Source organism: Aquarana catesbeiana, linkage group LG03, assembly GCF_042186555.1.
Source record: "Aquarana catesbeiana isolate 2022-GZ linkage group LG03, ASM4218655v1, whole genome shotgun sequence".
In the NCBI taxonomy this organism is placed as follows: domain Eukaryota; kingdom Metazoa; phylum Chordata; class Amphibia; order Anura; family Ranidae; genus Aquarana; species Aquarana catesbeiana.
The window spans coordinates 328,697,974-328,719,213 of NC_133326.1; the positions used below are offsets into that span (position 1 = coordinate 328,697,974).

The 21,240-nt window shown below is 43.9% G+C and overlaps 1 protein-coding gene across 1 annotated transcript in view; it reads left to right on the forward strand.

The window, feature by feature from the left end:
* ZNF346 (zinc finger protein 346) overlaps positions 1-13,261 on the forward strand; it is a 53,110-nt gene extending 39,849 nt beyond the window's left edge. The window contains exon 7 of the mRNA XM_073620480.1: positions 4,773-13,261. Coding sequence (XP_073476581.1) covers positions 4,773-5,076 — 304 coding nt within the window. The 3' untranslated portion in view covers positions 5,077-13,261. The remainder of the gene's footprint in view (positions 1-4,772) is intronic.
* The last annotated feature ends 7,979 nt before the right edge of the window (positions 13,262-21,240 follow it).

The following is a 21,240-nucleotide window of genomic DNA, read 5'->3' on the forward strand; positions in this document are numbered from 1 at the left end:
ATACGGGCAATTGTTGTCACATGTACCACACAGCCAGTACTTGCCAGATATTCCTGCAGCTCCTTTAATGTTGCTGTAGGCCTCTTGGCAGCCTCCCTGACCAGTTTTCTTGTTTTTTCACCAATTTTGGAAGGATGTCCAGTTCATGGTAATGTCACTGTTGTGCCATATTTTCTTCACTGTGTTCCATGGTATTTTTATTGCCTTGGAAATTCTTTTGCACCCCTCTCCTGACTGATACCTTTTAACAATGAGATCGTTCTGATGCTTTGCAAGCTCTCTGCGGACCATGGCTTTTGCTGTAGGATGTGACTAAGAAAATCTCAGGAAAGACCTACTAGAACAGCTGAACTTTATTTGGGGTTAATCAGAGGCACTTTAAATGAGGGCAGGTGTGTACTGACTCCAATTTAACATGGATTTGAATGTAATTGCTTAAATCTGAACACAGCTACATCCCCAGTTATATACACACTAATGCAATCACATTATTTCATTTTATTTTTGTTTTACTCCCCCCACCCCCCACTAAAAGATTACAGTTTGTTTTTCAATTGAGTTGTACAGTTTATAGGTCACATTAAAGGTGGAAACATTTCTGAAATCATTTACTTTTTTTTTTTTACATCACATAAACCCAACAAGGGTGTGTAGACTTTTTATAACTTTCTGTGTGCAGCAGCCCCCCTGATATTTGGGAGCCATCTCGATCCAGCGATGTTGCACGAAAGCCTTGGCTGTCCGGGACTCTCCCTCTTGATTGGCTGAGACACTTCAACAGGCGCCATTGGCTCCTGCTGCTGTCAAAGTCAGTGAGCCAATGAGGGGAGAGAGAGGGCGGGGCTGAGCTGCACAGCAAGCTGCTTGCTGTGGGAGCACTCGGCAGGAAGGAGGGGCCAGGAGCACTGGCAGGTGACTCGAGAAGAGGAGGATCTGGGCTGCTCTGTGCAAAACCACTACACAGAGCAGGTAAGTATGACATGTTGGTTTTTCTTGTTTAAAAATAACAAAGACTTTAATATCACTTTAATCAGTACAGTTTTCATCCGAAAAAAACCTCAAGAGCAAGACCACGCATGCTCGGAAACTAAAGAATACATTACAATAAAATACAACACATTACATCAGTTTCGAAGTTGTATTCTGTCATGCAAGAATCTTCGTAATTTTAGTAACCTCTTCATTTTTGATATGAGACTAGCATGCAATCATTCATCCAATAATCTCATTGTGTGTGTACGAGGCTTAAAACTACTCATCTTTTTCTGGAAATATTTGTAGTTTTGTGTGCATATTTGGGGCTTCAGATAGTCATGCCTTAGTCTAAAAAAGGTAAATGATTCCAAAACCCCCATTCTTAATAAAGAAGACATGTACTGCCATTCCTAATCCCCTTCTGAGCTGATTTCACCTCATTCAACTTTTCACCTCCACACAAAATGTGTTTTTAATCAAACTGTTGAGCTATGAAGAAGTCATACATCTACATCTGTTAAATATAGCCTAGGTCGTGTTGCCATGTTTTCACTGCAAAGTTGTTCCTTGTGCTTTAGTTGGGGCAAAACAATATACTGCAAGATGCATTAAAGCTTCCTCATTGACCTCACTGTTTCAGAGCCTCTCCAAAAGCCGGTTGCCCTTCAGGGGCAGAAGTATATTTTGAGGACGAGGTCCCTAAGCCCCTACTAGAATGACCAAGACATCTTTGCACTGAAAAACCGTGATCATCATAATCGGTAAGTGGATCCTATTAGAGTGTATTTGCAGTGTGTGTGTGTGTGTGTGTGTGTGTGTGTGTGTGTGTATATATATATATATATATAAAATACACAAAAGTTCTATATCCTTCTTCTTCTTTTTTTTTTTTTTTTTTTTTTTTTTTTTAAAAACCCACATTGTGATATGCTTACCCACATGGAAATCCTCCAGTATGCAATGGTTACTAGATATGCTTGTTGGGTTAACATATTCATCAACTTAAAGTACTCATTATACCGTGTAGATTCTGATAAAGCCAGAGAAATGTTCATTAACTTTCACAAGCAAAAGTTGTATTATGTCAGTTTTGAAAAATTAATTTAATAAACAAATGTGCACGGTTAAATAGGTGCATGAAGGTAAATGTGCACGGTTAAATAGGATTTGTAAAAAAATCCACTATAGGGAGCATTTGTATACTCATTACTAATTTTATTATCATCCTTTTGTTCTTGTTTATGTTTTGCAGCTTATCAAAGCAGCTTCTTCAGTTTTAATAAGTGCCAGGGCCATACCCCAGGATTTATAGCCACACAGGTCTGTCACATTATTCCAGCCACCATGGAATATGTCAAGTGAGATGTTGATTGTCCAAGAAGGATGAGAGGTATGATAGTTTGTTCAAACACCCTGTTCTGATTACACAATCCAATCCCATAGTACCAGAATGTCTGCAATGTGTGTTAAAGTGATATTAAAGGAAAATGTTATACTTACCTGCTCTGTGCAGTGGTTTTGTGCTCTGTGCAGCTCCTACCCTTCTCTTGGATCCCCCGCCAGGTGCTCTGGGCTCCTCCCCCTGCTGAGTAACCCCATAGCAAGTGGCTTGCTATGGGTGCACTCATACGTGCTTACTCCCAAGCCCCACTCTGTTTGTCCTCAACCCTCCTCACTGGCTGGGATTGACAGCAGGGGCCAATGGCTCCCGCTGCTGTGTCTGAGCCAATGAGGAAGGGAGCTGCTCTTGTGCACATTGCTGGCTGGAGATTGGGCTTTACGTGATTTACACAGCTGCCTTTCTAACATGTCTACCCTGGCATTTGAAAAGACTACACATCTACAGCTATGAAAATTGAAGAATTAAAACCTACTGCAGGATTCTTAGCACCATGGGATTGGATTGTGTAATTAAAACAGCATGTTTGAACAAACTATCACACCTCCCATGCTGTTCATGGAGAATCAGTATCTGCTTTGACTCATTCCATCATGATTTTAATAATGTGACTGAGTTTTCTGTGTGGCTATAAATGCTGGGATACTTTATGTTCCTGACACTCTTTAGAACTGAATAATTGGCTTGGATAAGTTGTGAGACGTCTTCAAAATCAATAACAAGTCCAGTTGAATGCAATTACTACTTTGCTATACCATGACCTGGATAAATGACAACCTAGACCAGGGGTGTCCAACCTGTGGCCCCAGAGAGTATAGCATGTGACCTAGGCTGTCTGGAGAGATATCGGTGATGCCGTGCAAGCACAGCAGCCAAGGTGACCGACGCAGACAATCCCGGCCCATGCATGTCTGTAGGGACACCGTTGAAGCCAGGCAAACATAACAGCTGTGGCAGCCTACATTGACAAGCCAGGCAAATGCATGCCTGGAACGATGCCAGGTAAGTAAATGCTGCATAGCCATAGCTAGGGGAGTGCTGGGGTGGGATGACATGCAAGCACGGTGGCTGACACAGACAATCCCAGCCCATGCACATCTGTAGGGACACCGGTGATGCTGTGCTCACACGACTGTCTACATTGACGAGCCAGGTGAATGTACGCCTGGAGGGATGCAAGGGCTGCCATGTTTGCAGTATCATTGGCAGCAGGGAATACAGGGGCACCAGGTAAGTAAATACTGCATGGCCGTATCTGGGGTGGGCTGCAACCCCCCCAGATTTCAATTGCGCCCCTCCAAAGCCCTCCACCCACCTCGCCACACAGCACAGCCACAAGATGAACTGCTCATCAGCTATCCTTATTGCTAGTGCAAGGGGTGCCCAACTGACCTCTGAAGTGCCCGCCACCTCCTGCTCAGGGATAACGGGTCAGCAAGCCCAGTTTGTGGGTTCCTGACCTGCCATCCCTGAGCATTACTGTGAAGAACGGAGCCGGCGCTAGAGGAGGCGGAGCCGATGGCTCCTGTATAGCGCTGGTTCCTGTCACAGGCTGGGTGATACCAAATATACTCTGCTTGTGACAGGAGCAATACAGGAAGCATCGGCTCTGCTTTCTACTGCAGCCTCATGCTTCCTTCAGAGCCAGCTCCTGTCACACTGATGCTCGGCGATGGCGGGTTGGGAACCAGCCAGCAGTACCCGCCCTGGAGGACATCCAGCAGCAGCAGCCACCAGCCATACCCGCCCTGGGGACAGCAGCCACCAGCCATACCCGCCCTGGGGACAGCAGCAGCCAGCGATACCTGCAGGAATCCTGTGGAAGAAGTGAAGATTGAGGTCAGTTGAGGTGCAGGTAAACTGCAGTGCATCAGTGTAAAAGCAGCCTTAGGCCCCTTTCACATGATTGGTCTGTTAAGGTCCGTCCACCTGTCCATTTTCAGGTGGACACAGTCGAGCCCTCCATTCACCTCTATAGAGCGTCCAATGTAAATCGAATTAAAAAAAAACAGAAGGAGATCTGCTCCCTTCCATCTGGGCGGATCACCTGGAGGGCCCAAAGAGTAGAGTGGGCTGTGTCCGTGTCTGCTCTGCATATGCAGGGTGGACACGGTTCTGTCATCTGCCTGCTCCGCTCATTGTGGCCTGCGACCTGTTACAAAGTCACTAAAGTGGCCCTCGCTCCTTTTCCAATGTGGCCCAGGAAGGTCAAAAGGTTGGACACCCCTGCCCTAGACAATAGACAATGTATTTCTCTTAAACCTGCAAATAAGGTAAGGAATCTGGTTGCTACAGTTTTAAGTATTTCCACCTAAGTGGGTAACCTATTTATTTCTTTAGGTTTATCTGCCTAAATTCCCTATTGTCTATTTATTGCCTGTTTTTCTTTCTATACCAGTGTAAATTCAAAGGTAACTACACCTGTGGACAGATTTTCAACTTCTAATTCTATGGGTCCTTATTCAGCTAGAGGTCCCTCATCCAGATTCTACTCTTCAGCAAGTAATTTTCCATCAGCTGGCTTTTCTTCAGCACCTCCTAATACTGGTGGTACACCTCCTCCCAGGAAAGAACTTTTGTTTCAAAGGTCATCTGGTTTTGGTTCGGGATTACTATCACTGCCCCCTTATGCATCACAGCGCTATGCTCGCAAAGATCCGACAGGACCAGAGGGCTACCATTACCTTGGCCAAGGCTACTAGATCAAGCGGTCTGTGTTGTTTTTGGCCGATTCAGTGCTGTGGAACCAATGATTCGGAAATGAAAATGAATGTGTTGTCTCACCTCAACCCTTATTCTGTTCCTATCCTGTGGAAACAGTACTTAAACAGGAACTGGCTACTCCCTGAGCAACGTTTAGAACAGATACAACTCTGTTACATTTCAGTTTATTTGTTTTTATTTTTTTTTTATTGTAAACTCATTGAGTGCAGTGAACAAAACAATGTTCATATTGTACTGATCCACATTAAATGGTCCATAAAATTGAACTCATCCTCCAACCCCAGCAAAACATCCTGTCCTTGCTTCGTGGTGTTCTCTATACTAATAAAAAGAGGTGTGAATTTAACACAGTAAGTTCTGTAAAAGTGGGAAAGGAGGGATAAATCTTATTTACCACCCCTTTTATTTTACAATTTGATTTACAGAAAATAGATTGAAGGAGAGTTCCCCAAACTCCAGTTAGTCAAGTTAAGTTCAACTCCAGCCCAAACTTTTTTAGTTTAGCGTAGGAAAGGATAGGAACATCTAACAGGTTTTTTTCCCTGTCTGTGACTCAGGTGATTGGGGGATATTTACCCTCATTTTGTGTCCCAGTGATACCCCTCTGACACTATAAGGAAAGAAAACCACAGAGCAATACAAACATTACAGATTCTCTAACCTTTTCCAGCTATCCTGTAAAATGTGCTTTCATTGCCACCTCTTTCCCAATATTCAAATGATATTCCACTAAGAACTTGAAATTACCTCTGAGCTACCAATCCGATTCAAGCTTTCCCTGAAAGTTTGATCCTGATTGGTGATTGTAGGGAAATCACTCACCTACTTATAAGAATGCATTGATACATTAGCTTTCATACTATTACTGTTCTACCTTTAAAGTGACCCTATCAGCACAGCGTCATTTGTATACAAAGTTTACCTGCTAAAAGAAGTGGCAATATGCTTAAGCCCTGTACAAACAGGCCGAATGTCGGGAGACATTGGCCAGATCAAAAAAAAAATTGTTTGGCCGGCTTCTGTCTGACAAGCATACTGGAAAAACCAGCAGCCGACGACTCCAGATAAGCGCTCTTAGCCAGGAGAGTGCTGATTGGAGTGTCCTGGGGGGGTGGGGGGGGGCACAACAGCGATCTCCCCCTGTCAGAACACAACAGTTCAGCGGGGGAGATCGCTGTACTAACTCCACATAGTACAGCGGCTCGAACCGGAGCTGACCGTTTATTTTGGTTCTACCCAGTGGAAAAGACGAATAGTGTGTACCGGGCTTTATCTTTCCGGAAATCCATGCCTTAAAACGCCACTGCTTTTCTGCTCCCAGGCCGCTGAAACTATTCCAAGCTTCCACGTGTGTGAAATACCTGCTTCCCTGTTGCACGCTGTGATTTCTTTTACCAGCTTATGTGTCATTAAATGACATATGAGCCAGCAGGAGGAACCACGGTGTGCAATGGCGAAAACAGATATTCAACTCGCCCCAAAGATGTGATTCTTTGCAACTAAGCAGCTGCATTTCAAGCCGCAAAGGTAAATATATTAATTCTTCTTTTAGCAGGTATGCTTTTCTATACAAGTGACCACAGGGTCACTTTTAAGATTCTACCTTTTATAGACCAGGAGGCAGTTTATAGTATACATGGCTTTTTGCTTGTAGGTTGACTGAAGCTGCTTTAATCCACACACCTTACACATACTATCCCTTTATCCACTAGCTCTCCTTTTTACAGAGTGATCCTAAGGCTAAAATAAATGGCTTAGTCACAAAATGTAAATCTTGGGAATAATCTCTGCATCACAATACTTTAAGCTAGGTTCACACCTATGCGTTTTTGCGGGCACAGCGGCCCATTCAAATGAATACGATGCCGTGCCTGGGTTTCTGCAAAAGAAAAAAAAAAGGTGCATGTACCTTTTCAAAAATGCGGCTAAAGGGAAATCGTATGGTCTTTTTGACCATGCGATTTCCCTGCAGTTCCCATACACACACTGTGATTTTACATGTGTGGGGATACTATTCAAAATGAATGGCAGCCCTGCGCGTTTTTGCAGAACAGGGTGTTTTTTACTGCAGGTGCAAGAATCGTGCGATTTCCACAGTCATACACAGAAGTGTGAACCAAGCCCTAAGGTTGGAAGCTACATAAGGGACTTTTAGCAGTGTGAGCGAGCCATTGATCTTAAAAAATCACACAATATTGTAATGAAACAGAAACTATTGACCCAACGATATCCTGTGGTAACACTTAAAGTGATTGAAAAGTCTGGCTCTTTTTTATATATTAAAATAACAAACCTGTATACAGTATACTTACCTGCTCTGTGCAGTGGTTTTGCACAGGGCAGCCCGAACCCTCCTCTTCTCGGATCCCTGGTTGGAGCTCCTGGCCCCTCCCTCCTGTTGAGTGTTCCCACAGCAAGCAGCTTGCTATGGGGGCACCCGAGCTGAGCTGCAGCTCCGTATATCCATTCAGCTGCGATTCGACCCTGCCCCCTCTCTCTTATTGGCTGAGTTTGATTGACAGCAGCGGGAGCCAATAGCGCCACTGCTGTGTGTCAGCCAATCAGGAGGGAGCCGAGGCAATCGTGGACATTGCGGGATAAAGGGGGGTTCAGATAAGTATTGGAGGGGCTGTTGTACACAGAAGGCTTTTTATCTTCATGCATAGAATGCATGAAGATAAATAAACCTTCTGACTTTACAACCACTTTAAAAATAATTCTTTCTGTCTTTGTGTAGCGCTAGCTGAAAGTAATAAAAAGATCTTCATACGCTACACTCTGCGTATAACTGACGGATCATCTATGGAGCATGTTAATTACACTGTTATTTATAGCATTCAGTATTTAAATGCAGGCATTTTTATATTGTTCTGCTTATTAGCTTAAAGAGAAAGTAAACCCTGATGGGTTTTACTTCCTCTTTTGTTCCCTGCAAAGTAAAAGCATAATGGGCTAGCATGCGCCGCATACTAGCCCATTATGTGTCACTTACCTGCAAACAAAGCCCACAATGTCCCTGCTGGTGGCCGTGTCCATCTTCACCCCTCTTCCTTCCGGGGCCGTGGACTCAGGCTCTGTGACTGGCCGGAGTCTCGTGACATCACTCCTGCGCATGCCGACGGTCACGGCACGTGCCCTTTAGAAACAGCACGATTTTTCCCTTCAGTGCGTATGCGCAAGCGTATATGGTAAATATCTCCTAAACTGCAGGTTTAGGAGATATTTCCAGTACATATAGGTAAGCCTTATTACTGTATAGGCTTACCTGTAGGTATAAGTGGTGTGTAGGGGTTGACAACCACTTTAAAGGAGAAGTCCAGCTGGAGCTCGTTTGGCTGGGCTTCTCCTATGGGTCACATGAGTGGAACTCATTTTGCACTCCTGTAACCCGTTTTCCGCAGAGAGCGGTCTGAAGTCCGCTCTCTGCTGATGTCACAGGAATCAGTCCAGGCACCGCGTTATCACGACAATAAAGTCTTGATCTGCCAGGTACCTGGACTAACATCCATCTCAGCCTCTCAGTGAGCCACTGAGAGCCTCAGACGGCTGCTCACCACCCCTCCACAGCTCAGTGATCCAGTGAGCGAGGAGAAACAGAGAGGAGAGCTGCTGACTGACAGTCAGCAGCTCTCCACTCTGAGATCTGAGAGAACTGAGAAATCGGCGATGTTCAATCGCTCGGTTCTCAGTGCAGAGGTGCCAGGGGACATATGCTGCATCCACTTAGGTAAGTATAAATGGACCAAAAAAAAAAAAACCCATGCGTCTCTTTTAACTTGTCTCATTTTAATATTTATGTAGAGAAAAAAAATTGTTCCTTTGCAAATACCCACAAGGTGGCACCGTACACACATAATTCAATAAGTTCATGCTAGAAACCATTACTCGTGACTGTGAAGATCAGTTTTGTAGGTCAGTTGCTTAAAGTGTATTTCCACTTTTGTACCTAAATTAGGATATCACCTACTTTATATTTGCTACATGTTGCTTTTCACATAGCATAACTTACACAAGTTATTTCAAAATCGTTTACAAGTACTATCTAGCTTTTCCCTTCTATGTAATGTTAAGGAGGGGTTGCGGAACCACTTTATTGTTTACAATAATTAATGCTGCCTGTACTGTGCCGGAAGATCTTCATCAGCAGTTGATAACTAGATGTGCACACTGTCTGTCAAAGGGTTAAAGATCTCTTGGTTTGGGTGGTATTTTTTATGTAATGAACTTAAAGGCCAAGTTCACCTTTAAGAAAAAAAAATAGGAAATGGATATATTTTGGCAGAAAGAAATGTGCATTTATTATTTTTCCCCACAGGGGGCCGCAAGCATTGCACCCCCAATTTGCGGTTGAAATGTCAGGCTCCTACAGATACGTCCTTTGGCTCGCTGTCCGTACCCCAGCAGGGCTTTCAGTTAGAAAACTGGAGGAAGTGTCAATGGATTACGAGAGTGCTGATTAACGTACTCGTAATCCATTGAGAACATGTTCCTAAAGGTAAACTTAGCTATTAAGAAAAAAAAATGTCCCTTCAACTATCCCCTAATTGCACATTTCCAACTGTTCTGAACAATACAAGCTGCCTATAGAGTGCTATGTATAAATCTACTAAAAAAAAAAAAAAAACCCACAACGTACGAGCGTATAACAAAAGTATAGTGGGGGTTTCTCAATTTTGACTGTAAAAGTGGAAATACACTGGACATTGTCTGTGAAAAAGGTCTCCTATCTACTGATACCTTGCCAACGATCCCCCGTCTACTGATTTTTTCCTATGTGACAGTGATCGGGTCTAGCAGCCAATTACTAGGCCCGAACACTGTCACATAACAGAGGGGACTATATTAAAGAGGATATTCAGCCTCCCCCCCCCCCCTATTTTTTTGTTTTTCCTTATTTACCTGATACTGTATTCTGCACAGCACGGATACTCGCCGATCCAGCGTTGACCTGCTGGTATCCTCTCTGCAGCCGCTGCACGAATGCGACGCTGCCATGTTGCCGCCTGACAGCTAGCGATTCTTCCAGGTGCAAGTGCGCTAGGCCCGCCCCCCCCCCCCCCCCCCCTTCTTACTGAATGGGACTGTGCATCTCAGGAGGTGTTGGGGCACCGTCATCATTTGCCTAGGTGAATGCTGGAAGATTGAGGGTGGGACGAGGCTTTTAGTAGGAAAAAAAATGTAAGTAAACAACAACAAAAAAATCCTGATTTCTGTGCTACGGATAAGGGGAGGGGGAATAGAGAGGAGGAGAGTGCTGCTTGAGGGTGAAGGTCCGCTTTAACACTCCCTCTATCTCTGAAAACAGGATTTTGGTGCCTGAAGCAGAGGAGCAGCGGATTACTGGAAAGGTATCATTGGGTCAGGAGGACTTTTGACTATGGGGTTGATTTACTAAAGTTGGATCGTGCAAAATCTGGTTCAACTGTGCATGGTAGTCAATCAGCTTCCAACCATCTTCAATTAAGCTTAGACAAAAAATGTGGAAGCTGATTGGTTTCTATGCAGAGGTGCACCAGATTCGGCATTCTCCAGTTTTGGTAAATCAACCCCAGTGTCTCTTAAAAGGGAATGTATAGTGTTTCTAACCCTTTTTTGGATATACGTGTAAAAAAAATAAGCTTGATGTAAATAAAGTCTGTGTTACGGTTTAAATATCATTTGCAATGATAAATGATATGTTTACATAGGGGCAGCTGTGTTACTACATACCCAGTTCTGCTTCTGCTTTGCAGTACTATTTAACAGTTGTTATACTTTTCACTCCTTTTCACAATAAGTCTGTGAATTGTTTGGCCCAGTAAAAATAATGTTCTCCCTGGAATACAATTTCTTCTATTTTATAATTTACAAATTCCTTATTTTGACACAACAAATATCGGAGATCCAGCATGTAAAAATGAAGCCCCCTTTTAAAATTACTGTATGGTAAACTGTGCAGTAACAGCTTAAAATATATACTTAGTGAAGAGCATTGGGGGTTATTTACTAAAACTAGAAAGTGCAAAATCTGGTGCAGCTCTGCATAGAATCAGCTTCCAGGTTTCATTGCCAAAGCTCAATTGAACAAGCTGAAGCTAGAAGCTGTTTTGCTACCATGCACAGCTTCACCAGATTCTGTGTGCTCCAGTTTTAGTAAATCTCCATCATTATGCTTTCCTTCAATGGCTGCATTGTCAGTCAGCATTCTTAATGATAGTTTTATAGGTACCAGCGATACCAGAGTTAACTTGTTGCTTAGCCATGTAAGGGTAAAGCATAAGTTAACTTAAACCTAAATTTGTTAACTGGAAAAGACCACTGGATTCATGTTCCTAGTTTTCAAGGATTTATAAAAAGTTGCAAAGATTCCCTTTAAACAATACAAATTTGATGTGATTTGTCATCTGTACAGTTCAGGAGCCCCTTTTTAAGGACAGTTGCTTATCCAGCAATTATTTCATTAAATTCACAATACAACAATACATGAATAGCCCCTTTTTTATTTCTGTACTGGTGATAAAAACAAAACTAACCTCTAGGATTTAGGACAACTGGATAGACTGACAAGTAAGTGCTCTGCCTATCTCCAACAAACAAGGAGATTTTTTTTTAATAATTGAATGTCTTGTATGTTTTATTTCTATACCTCTGGATAGATCAAGTTTCAATTTTTAGTTTTTAAAGCATTTTACTAGGTTTACTTAAACAGCACATTAAAAAGTGAAAACTTGGCAATATGATCAGGAGTTTATGGACTAGTGTGCTTATTTGTTTTTTTGAGCTAGTCAAAGCAGATTTCTTTCTGCCTTGTATAGTTGATGGGCTATCAAGATTTCCAGTCTACTTACAATCTGATAGATGCAGGCTTGTTTGCTAAGGCTAGAGGCAAAGGTCGGTAACTAACAGCAGATAATCCGAATTCATCTTTCTGTGATCTGACTACACACATCTATGTTATGTCTTATTGGTGGTAAAGATGATTAAATGGATTTATAATTCTTATTAGAAAATACAAAAAACAGCCTATTGATCTTTATAACCATCAAGCATGTGGTGTAGGGGGGCACAGGAGGGTTATACGGGTTGCAGATGCAATTGGGCCGCCTTTGCAACCCAATATTCCATACTTATTCCCCACTTACACCTTATATGTCAGCACAGTGTCTCTGCTGTTCACCCTAGGGAACTGAAAGCCAGCTGCCTCTGCATCACACGACATGTCCTTACATGACCACATGATGCAGAGCTTAGAGAAGCCAAGAGACACTTCCCCTTCGTAAACGGTGGGTGCCGTACTGACAAGGTCTGAGTGGGGAAGCTGCATAAGTGTCCAGAGGCAAGGATTACAGATATATAAAGGGACAGATATATAGATAAGCTTCGCCTCTGGATACAACAATGATGAAAAGGTCTTGTGAGGTTGCCTTGTCTTTTGCAAAAGTGCTCCAGAATGTGAAGCTATATCAAACCCTAGCATCTTTACATTTCGGTGTTCGAAAAGGTGACTTATTGAAGCAGCTTTAACAGAGCATATTCATTTTGTTATACTATTTTGCTTAGCAATTTTCCTGTTGCTGCATCTTCCTGCTTTGTCCACTGTTGACCCAAGTGCCCAAAAGGGAAAGAAGAGAGGTGTTGAAAGCTAGGCTATATTAAGAGCATGGTTGTCCTTCATCTTTCTATGATTTGGGCCAGCTTGTTGCTTAAGTGTCCCTGGAGTAACAGTCACTGCATGAGAATGGTTTCCATGTCTTGTTACCCAGGAAGCTACTGGTGCCTGCTGTCTACTCTGTGCACACCTGTTCAGTGCTAGCATTTGTGAATCTGTTACAAGAAGATTACTAAAGTCTATACACTTGTATGGTTTGCTATTTCTAATGTTTGTTTTGGGTTGAATCTTTTTGTTCTAGCTAGATTCTATGGCATAGCTGAACATCGTTTGGGTTTCAGAAAAGCCATCATCAAAGCTTGTACCCACTAATAGGATGATAAGTACGGATCTGACAAAGCACATCTTCCTGTCAGGAACCATGCTGTTTTGGCTCACCTGTCTGTGTGTGACCTTGTGGCATTCTGAATGTGAGGAGTAACAGATGCTCTCTATACTGTGTTGTATTTTAATGTGCATTCCACCTGTAAAAAAAACTCCTGGTGTTAGTAAATTAAACATATATGTTTTCTTTATTTGTGTGTTCTCTTTATTTTGGTGAGCAAAATGTTATGCTTAAAGAGGAAGTAAACTACCCTGGATTGTTTGTACCTATAGGTAAGTCTATAATAAGGCTTACCTATAGGTACTGCAAATATCTCCTAAACGTGAACCGTTTAGGTGATATTTACTGTATACGCCTCAGATGACGTCATGGGCACATGCGCTCTGAAGGAATGGCCGCCTGTGCCATTTCTTCAGAGCCATGTGCCATGATCGGCAGCTTCCGCTGCGCATGCGCGGCAGTGACATCACTAAGCTCTGGCCAGTCACACAGCCGGAGTCTGCAGTCCCAGAAGGAAGACGGGCAAAGATCGATGTGGCCTCCAGCGTTGACAACAACGGCTTAGTTTGCAGGTAAGTTTCATATTATATGGTTTTAGTAAATCTGAATACAAAAATCTGCAGAAAATCTAATAGTGTGTATGGGGTCTTAAGCTTTTGACAAAAAGCCTATTTTCACATTGGAGCGGGTTAGAAATCGGGCAAGTTCAGCTGAACTTGCCCGATTTCTAACCCGGCGATTTGACAGACATCTGTGCGGGTTCCTGCACAGATGTCTATAAAAATTGCCAAAAGTAGTACTTTTGGGAATCGGTGCAGCGCCGCACCGATTCAGACAGTGCCATTGCCGGCAATAACCGCCGATTTGGCATGCGATTTGACATGTCAAATCATACCAGTGTGAACCTAGGCTAAAACCTAGAAGCTGATTGGTTTCTATGCACTGCTGCATCAGTTCTAGTAAATATCCCCCCCCTCAGTTTTCATTCATACACATTTAGGGCAGTTGCTGACACAAAGTGAAATGAGAATCTTGGTTGGAAATAATTAAGCATCTTTCAGGAGCTATTAATCAACGCGTACGTTGGGGGGGTTCTGGTGGATGTGCATTTAGCAGCCTAAACTTTTTGAGCCTCATAGTTGAACTACTGCCTTTGATGGCTAGTCTTGATAGATTTAGTGGTCGAAGAAAGAGTCCATACTCCACGCAAATCCTACTGGCAAATTTATTGTGTATAGCTGGTGGTAGACACAGTCCCCGCCCCTTTGAAATGCCACCTAGGGCTTCATCATAGAGGTAGGGGTGGCATAGGCTGGAGAACATTTGAACCCTTTAGTTGATCATGCAATTAAAAATGCCTACATCAAAATACAGTCCACACTACATAATCCCAAATATATTCTATGTGTGGGAGGGACCAGGAGCTCTAATACCAATGAAAAAACAGTAATATGCCATTGTCACCTATCTGGTAGAAGAGCCTGATCTAATGAGGAAGGCCTCTCTTACACCTCTGACTCAGGGCCCCTGATAGAGTAGACAGGAAGTGCAGAGTGGTCTTGCTAGCCATAGGGCTGGACATGATCTCCCGGTCAAGCAGCGGATGGTCTTTGGTGAATCACAGCAGGCAGAGATGCCGATAAGCAGTAGGCAGAAGCAGGCTGGCACTAGAGACAGCTGGCAGATGGAGAGCAGGCATTGGTGGATAACGGGTAGATGCTTGCAGTTTGATAATTCAGTAGGGACTGGAACATAGACAGGGTCAGATGAGCCAGGTCATACACAGGCAGACAGATCAGGTACAGATGCAGAAGTGAAGTCATGGTGCAGGCCAGGTCCGTAACAAATTGGCAAAGTAGCAGTAATTGGTCAAAAGCGAAGGTCAGGGACAAGCCTGGGTCAGTGCAGGCGGAGTTCAGGAGTAGTCAAAGCAAGCCTGGTCAGTAACTGGAGACAGTTGTAGAGTAGAGGGTTAGCACGGGAATGCTGTAGACAAGACAGCACTGATCTTGAGCACTGGCCCAGTTTAAATAGTCCATTTGATGCCAACATCTGTTACGGGGTGCATATGCACACGGCAATGCATGGCTATGAGCACATGTACATTTTCTAGGTGCACGTGAAGAGCTGTGAACAGGAATCTGCCTAGGGGAGCCATCTTGTCTGCTGGAATGCCCTTCCTGACAGCCACTGAAACAGATAGATGAATGAGATAATATTTAGTCCAACAAAACTTAATTTTTCAAAGATCATCCCAGCTCATTAAATACTGTATGTCAAATCAACAAGAGAGATTATTTGGAACAAAACTTAAAGTAATCACTCATCTCCTCCCAGTCGTTTGCTCCTGCCCATGCCCAAATAGTAGCAAAATACAGTGTTGCCACAAACCTCTACAGATAACATGATAATGGTGATCATATCAAGAACAGTACTATAAAATACTGCAGGAAGACTACACAACAAAAGAAAGTGTGCATACACATATGTAAATCAAGTCAAACCGCAGACCATCTGTTTGAATTTGAGAAAGATTGCCCTCTCCACAGTCCAGGTACACTCACAGGAACAACAACCCCTTCAGATCAAAACCCTTGATATCAATAAAGGAACAAACTAAAAATTGTCACAAGATTTTGTTATATGTGTTGAGCTAGACAAGCTCTTGTCACCTCCTGCAACCAGAGCAGTGGACTTCCCGAACGGCTGTTTTAGGAGCTTGGAGCGGTGCAGTTTTTCTTTTGGCATTCCAGAAAGAGATTTGATAATGTCACTGTTAAGACATTCACTGTCTAAAGGCCATCAGCAGTAGGATCTCCATGCTTCTGCCTCCTCGATTTTGTGGATCTGTAATGGGACCATCACTTTCTATAATTACTAGTTTCCTTTGTTATCTTTGAGGTCAATACTTCAACTAACTGATCCCAGAGCTAACATACAACAAGATGAATCAAAATTAAGTCAGGACTCCTGATCTGTGTACTTCTGGGGCAGTAACTCTTATGCCCCGTATACACGATCAGACTTTCCGACAACAAAACCGTGGATTTTTGTTCGAAGGTTGTTGGCTCCAACTTGTCTTGCATACATGCGGTCACATAAATGTTGGCCAACAATTACGAACGTAGTGACGTACGACGGGCCGCGAAAAAGGAAGAGCAATAGCCAGTGCGGCTCCTGCTTGATTTCGAGCATGCGTGAACTTTTGTGCGACGGACTTGTGTACACGCAATTTGAAAGTTTTGATGGAAAATTTGAGAACCTGCTATCCAACATTAATTGGCGGAAAGTCCGACAAAAATGTTCGATGGAGCATACACACAGTCGGACTTTCCGCCAACAAGCTCACATCCAACATTTGTTGTCAAAATCCGATCATGTGTACGGGGCATAAGGAAGCTGAAATCAATAGATCATCTTGACAGACAATACATTATTTTATAAGGGAATAACAGCTTACATGCTTCTCAGTACAAATGTAGCTTTTCCACCAGTATAAAACTTTGAGAATCCCATCGTTACCATACTATGTGTATTAAAAGTTGATCTTACAGGGGTATTTTTGCGTTTAGCAAAACTGAATTCTGCCAATGTTTCCAGTCTGTGTTATAGTCTGTGTTTCATGCTTTCCCTCTCAAAACACCCTCCACACTTCATCCAGACTGCAATCAACCACGAAATCAGGGGCCATTTCACCATAAATGACCATCCTTCTTTCTTACATATCCCAGAACAATCCTGAGTTTACTAGAGGGTAAGAGAGAGATTTATTATCTGAAGGCAAGAGTTGAGTCATTCCATATATGACTGAAACATTTTCTTTCTTGTGATTTGCTTTGAGACACTGTCACTTTATTGCAGATCATGAATTATTTTCAGAACAAGTTCTAGTTGCCAAAGCTGCAGTGATATGGTACCTAGAAGGCCTTGGTGCTGGTATTGCATCTGATTGATGCAAGATGCATGCAAGTGCACTCCATCATGTTTTGGTGTTCTGAGGTACGTGTAACCTAAAAAATTTCTGGCAGCTGGTAGACTACGCTGGTTATATTCATCTGGTGCCCAGTTCAGTTCAGTGAGGATAAGCGGGAAAGTGCTCTCAGGTCTTTTTCCATCCAAGCATGCAGTCATGTTACACAGTCTTCATTTTGCCCCCAGTCATCTTACTTGGGTTGTTAGGACTTACCCCCTTGTCCTTGCCCACCCTTCATTTTAGGACTGGTCTGGCGTGTCCCACTCATAAAGAATTGTTCTACTGTGTCATGCAATAAAGTGCAGCAATGTAGATCCATGTCAATCAGAAAACAAGCCGACCCGCCGACATGTTGGTTCCCAGCTGGATGCTTGTAGCAAATAACCTCACCCGCCACCCGGGCTCTTCTGTGACATCACTGATCGAATATGGCCATGTCATCTGGGATATTGTTAAAATTAAATTGCAGGGCCTGGATGCAGTTGTTCATAGCACCCAGTCCATTGGGAGTGGACGTGTCAGTGGTTTGTTGGATATTTTATTGTAGATCAAAACAGCATTACAAGGTCATGAGCATGTAAAATCATATTCAAATTTGCACAGAGAACACCATAAAATTAGTATCAGTCTAGGCCTCTAATCCCAGACTGTTTGGGTATCTGCAAGGTTATTATCAAGGTATTCCTAACATCAGCCAGGGTTCTCCTCCAGCATGGTACTTACATTTCCTGTGCCCATGTCCCTGGCCTATATAACTAAATGGTGAGTTATCTCGGGGGGGGGGGAATGGGCGGGCAAGTCCAGTAAGATAAGTTCGTACCCATGTATTTTTCCTGGCTCCACTTCCAATAGTTTAGCTATTGGCGTCCATCCACCTTGACCATATCTTGTCGAATTTCGCAGGGCATCATCTGCTCTCATAGGTAAGTCTGTAGAGTACCGAGTTTATGGAGTGGCACCAAGACTTCCTTATGGGTGGCTCCACCAACTTCCATTTAAGGAGTATTTCCCTTCTAGCATAGAACAGGGAGAATGTCAGAAAAAAGTTTAGTGTACCAGTCGCCCTGTACCTCCTCAATGTGACTCAGTAGGAGGGTCAGGTGGTCCAGTGGGATCCGTGCACCAGACACCCCGCTCAAGGTATCAGCGATTGCCTCCCAGTAAGGTTGAATTCTGGGGCATGACCAGACCATGTACCGAAATGAGCCTATCTCCCGACCACACCTGGGGCATAGTGGACCCTGTCTTTCGCCGCTATCATCGACAGGATGAAGGTAGAAGCACATTCCTCCCATTTCTCCTTGTCCAGGGTCTGTATGTCAGCCTTCCGCTTGTCAAGGGACCGGGTCGGCTTGGTGTTATGGGCTACCGTCAAGTAGAGGTATAGGGAGGAGAGAGGCCTCCCCATTGTGCTGGAAGTCAAGAGTCGCTCCACAGAGTCCAACTCCAATATTATTGTTATTGTTTCCGGGAATTGGGCCCCGAAAGCATGTCTCAACTGCCAGTATCTGAATTCCCACAAGGCTTGTATTGAGTACAGGGCTATATGGGTAAACAGTCTCCTGATGTTTATATCAGTGCCTCTGCCTGGCATAAATCCCGTTTGGTCGAGGTGGATAAGTGCCGTTATAACTGTGTTTAGTCTGTTGGCCAGTACTTTAGCTCCAGTACTTTAGCTAATATTTTTGCGTCTACATTTAATAGTGAAATAGGCCGGTAGGAGGTACACAGGGAGGGGTCTTTCCCTGGCTTTGGGATTACTTTTATGACCGCCGCTCCCATAGACTGTGGGAGTGACTGCAATTTCTCTGATTTAGTCAGCATTGTATGAAGTCTAATGGCCAGAACGTCCGGGTACTGTTTGTAGAGCTCTACAGGTATACTGTCGGGCCCAGGGGTTTTGCCAGACTGCATAGATTTGAGAGCCTTGAGTGTCTCTTCCAGTGTGATAGGCCTATCCAGTCCCTTCCTATATGTGTCAGTCAAGACAGGGATGTCAACATCCTCTAAGTAGGATGCTAATTCGTCGTCCCTGTAGGTCACTTTCAAAGTGTTGACTGTTTAGTAGTATGTGACGAAGCAGCGGTTGATCTCCTCCGGCGTGCACAGGAGATCCCCGTTAGGGCCTAGGATGTGGGGAATGCTGATCCGGTCCGATTGCTCTCTAGAGATCCAGGCCAGAAGTTTCCCTGATCTTTCCCCCTGCTCAGATATGCGTTGGGATTGTGCAAGTAGCTTTTTTTGAGTTAGGGAAGTACAAAGGGAGAGAACCTCCCTGGTCAGGGATTGTAATCGAATGTAGTTTTGGGGGATGTAACATATAGTGCCTCATGTGTGACAGCTTCAGATTCAGCTTCAACCAAGGTGGACCTCCTTTCCTTCCTAATCAATAAGCAATAATAGTCTGGTCCTGCCCTCTCGTAAACGCCTTGAAGGCATCCCACACCTCCATGGCTACCGCAATGTCCGAATTAACCGCCCAGTATCCCTCCATCTCTTTACTAAACAGGGTGTCTACATCCGGGTCCAAGATCCAAAACCTTAAGAGCCTCCAGAGTTTGGCTGTGGGGGAACCTGGGGCACTTATGCTCAGTAGCAGGGGTGCGTGATCTGATATACCCCTGGGCAGTATCTTGACCTCCTGGACTTTGGACAGAACAGAGTGTCCGGCAAAAATTAAATCAATGCGGGAAAAGGACCCGTGTGATGCAGAGTGGCAAGTGTAGTCCTGAGTTTGAGGGTGTCTCCATCTCCAGACTTCAGTCAAACCATAGGTCTCAGCCCAGGTCGCCAGGCCAGAGCAGGTGGAGCCGGTGTTTGCCAATCTGTCCACACACGGGTCGGAAGCCATATTATGATCTGCGGCAAAATCTGCTATCTGGGCCGTTATTCTATTCAGTAGTTGCAGTGACGCCGGTGAAGGCAGGTATAGACCCACAATAGACCATGTCTGGGAGAGGATTCTAGCGTTAAGAATGATATATCTGCCATCTGAGTCCAGTGCCATGTCCAGGAGCTTAAAGGGCAGTGTCTTATTCATCAGTATACTAACGTCTCTTGCAAAGGTTGAATAGGTGGAGTGGTAGTGGCTACCCACCCACGGCTTTTTGAAAACTAGAGTTCTGCTACCCACTAGGTGGGTTTCTTGGAGTATGCAAATATGGGGGGGGGGGGGTGTTTTGATAAATTGGAACACCAATGACCTTTTGACTGGGGAGTTCAGGCCCCTGGTGTTCCAAGACATAATATTAAGGACAGACATGGGTGTTGGAAAATGCAGTAAAGTTAGGATTGTGTGAATGGGAACTTAGTGGACCTGGCATTTGGACCCAGACGGAGCAGTCCCGGTGCACATGTAATGCTAGGAAATCAGGCAGGAACAATTGTAAATGAGCAATAAAACATCTAAACTTTAAACTATAAAGAAAAAAACAACAAAAACAAAACAGCCCTGATAGGGCAAGACCCCCCACTCCCACCCGCCTCGTTCCTCCAAAATTGGGAAGAGCTTCCATTCCCCAGTCCCAACTCAGCAAGCTGGCTGCAAAGGGGGATCTGTGCAAGAGGCGAGCTGAAGCCCACTGGATCTCATCCGGGGGGCTCAAAGCGAGCGTATAAGTTGTCCACAGCAGTCTCCTCTGCTGGTCACAAGGTTGCTAGTGGGGATTGTAGGAGAGTCACAGGGGAAGAGCAAGGGGACAATATTCTCTGTGTGCTCCACAGCAATAAAAGTATTATCCATCAAGGAACCATGAAATCTGTTCTGTGACTCAATAGTGTCGGGATAAACAGAGGAAAGAGAACTAACTGAATCTCCTGAGCTTGTCAGGGGCACAAAACTTTTGTGTTGCAGTAAAAAAGAAAAAAAAAGAACTTAAACCGAAGGCAAACCGCAGAGTAGGCCGAGGCCTAAGCATATCAGTGCAGACCTCCCCCAACATCTGGTGTGTTTATTTACATTGTTATTTTTGTAAATGAGTCAGAGTGGATCTGATTTAAATCAAGTCGATTTAAATCATGAAATAAATCACTAGTAAAAAGGCTTGGTTTAAATCAACAAGATTTATATCATAATTTTTAAAGACCAACCGTCATCTCTGTCCTGCAGTGGCTCCTACTCTGACCCGCTGTTGACTCACCGACAGTCCCATTCACTTTAATGGGATGGCTAGCGATGCGGCAGTGACACAACAAGG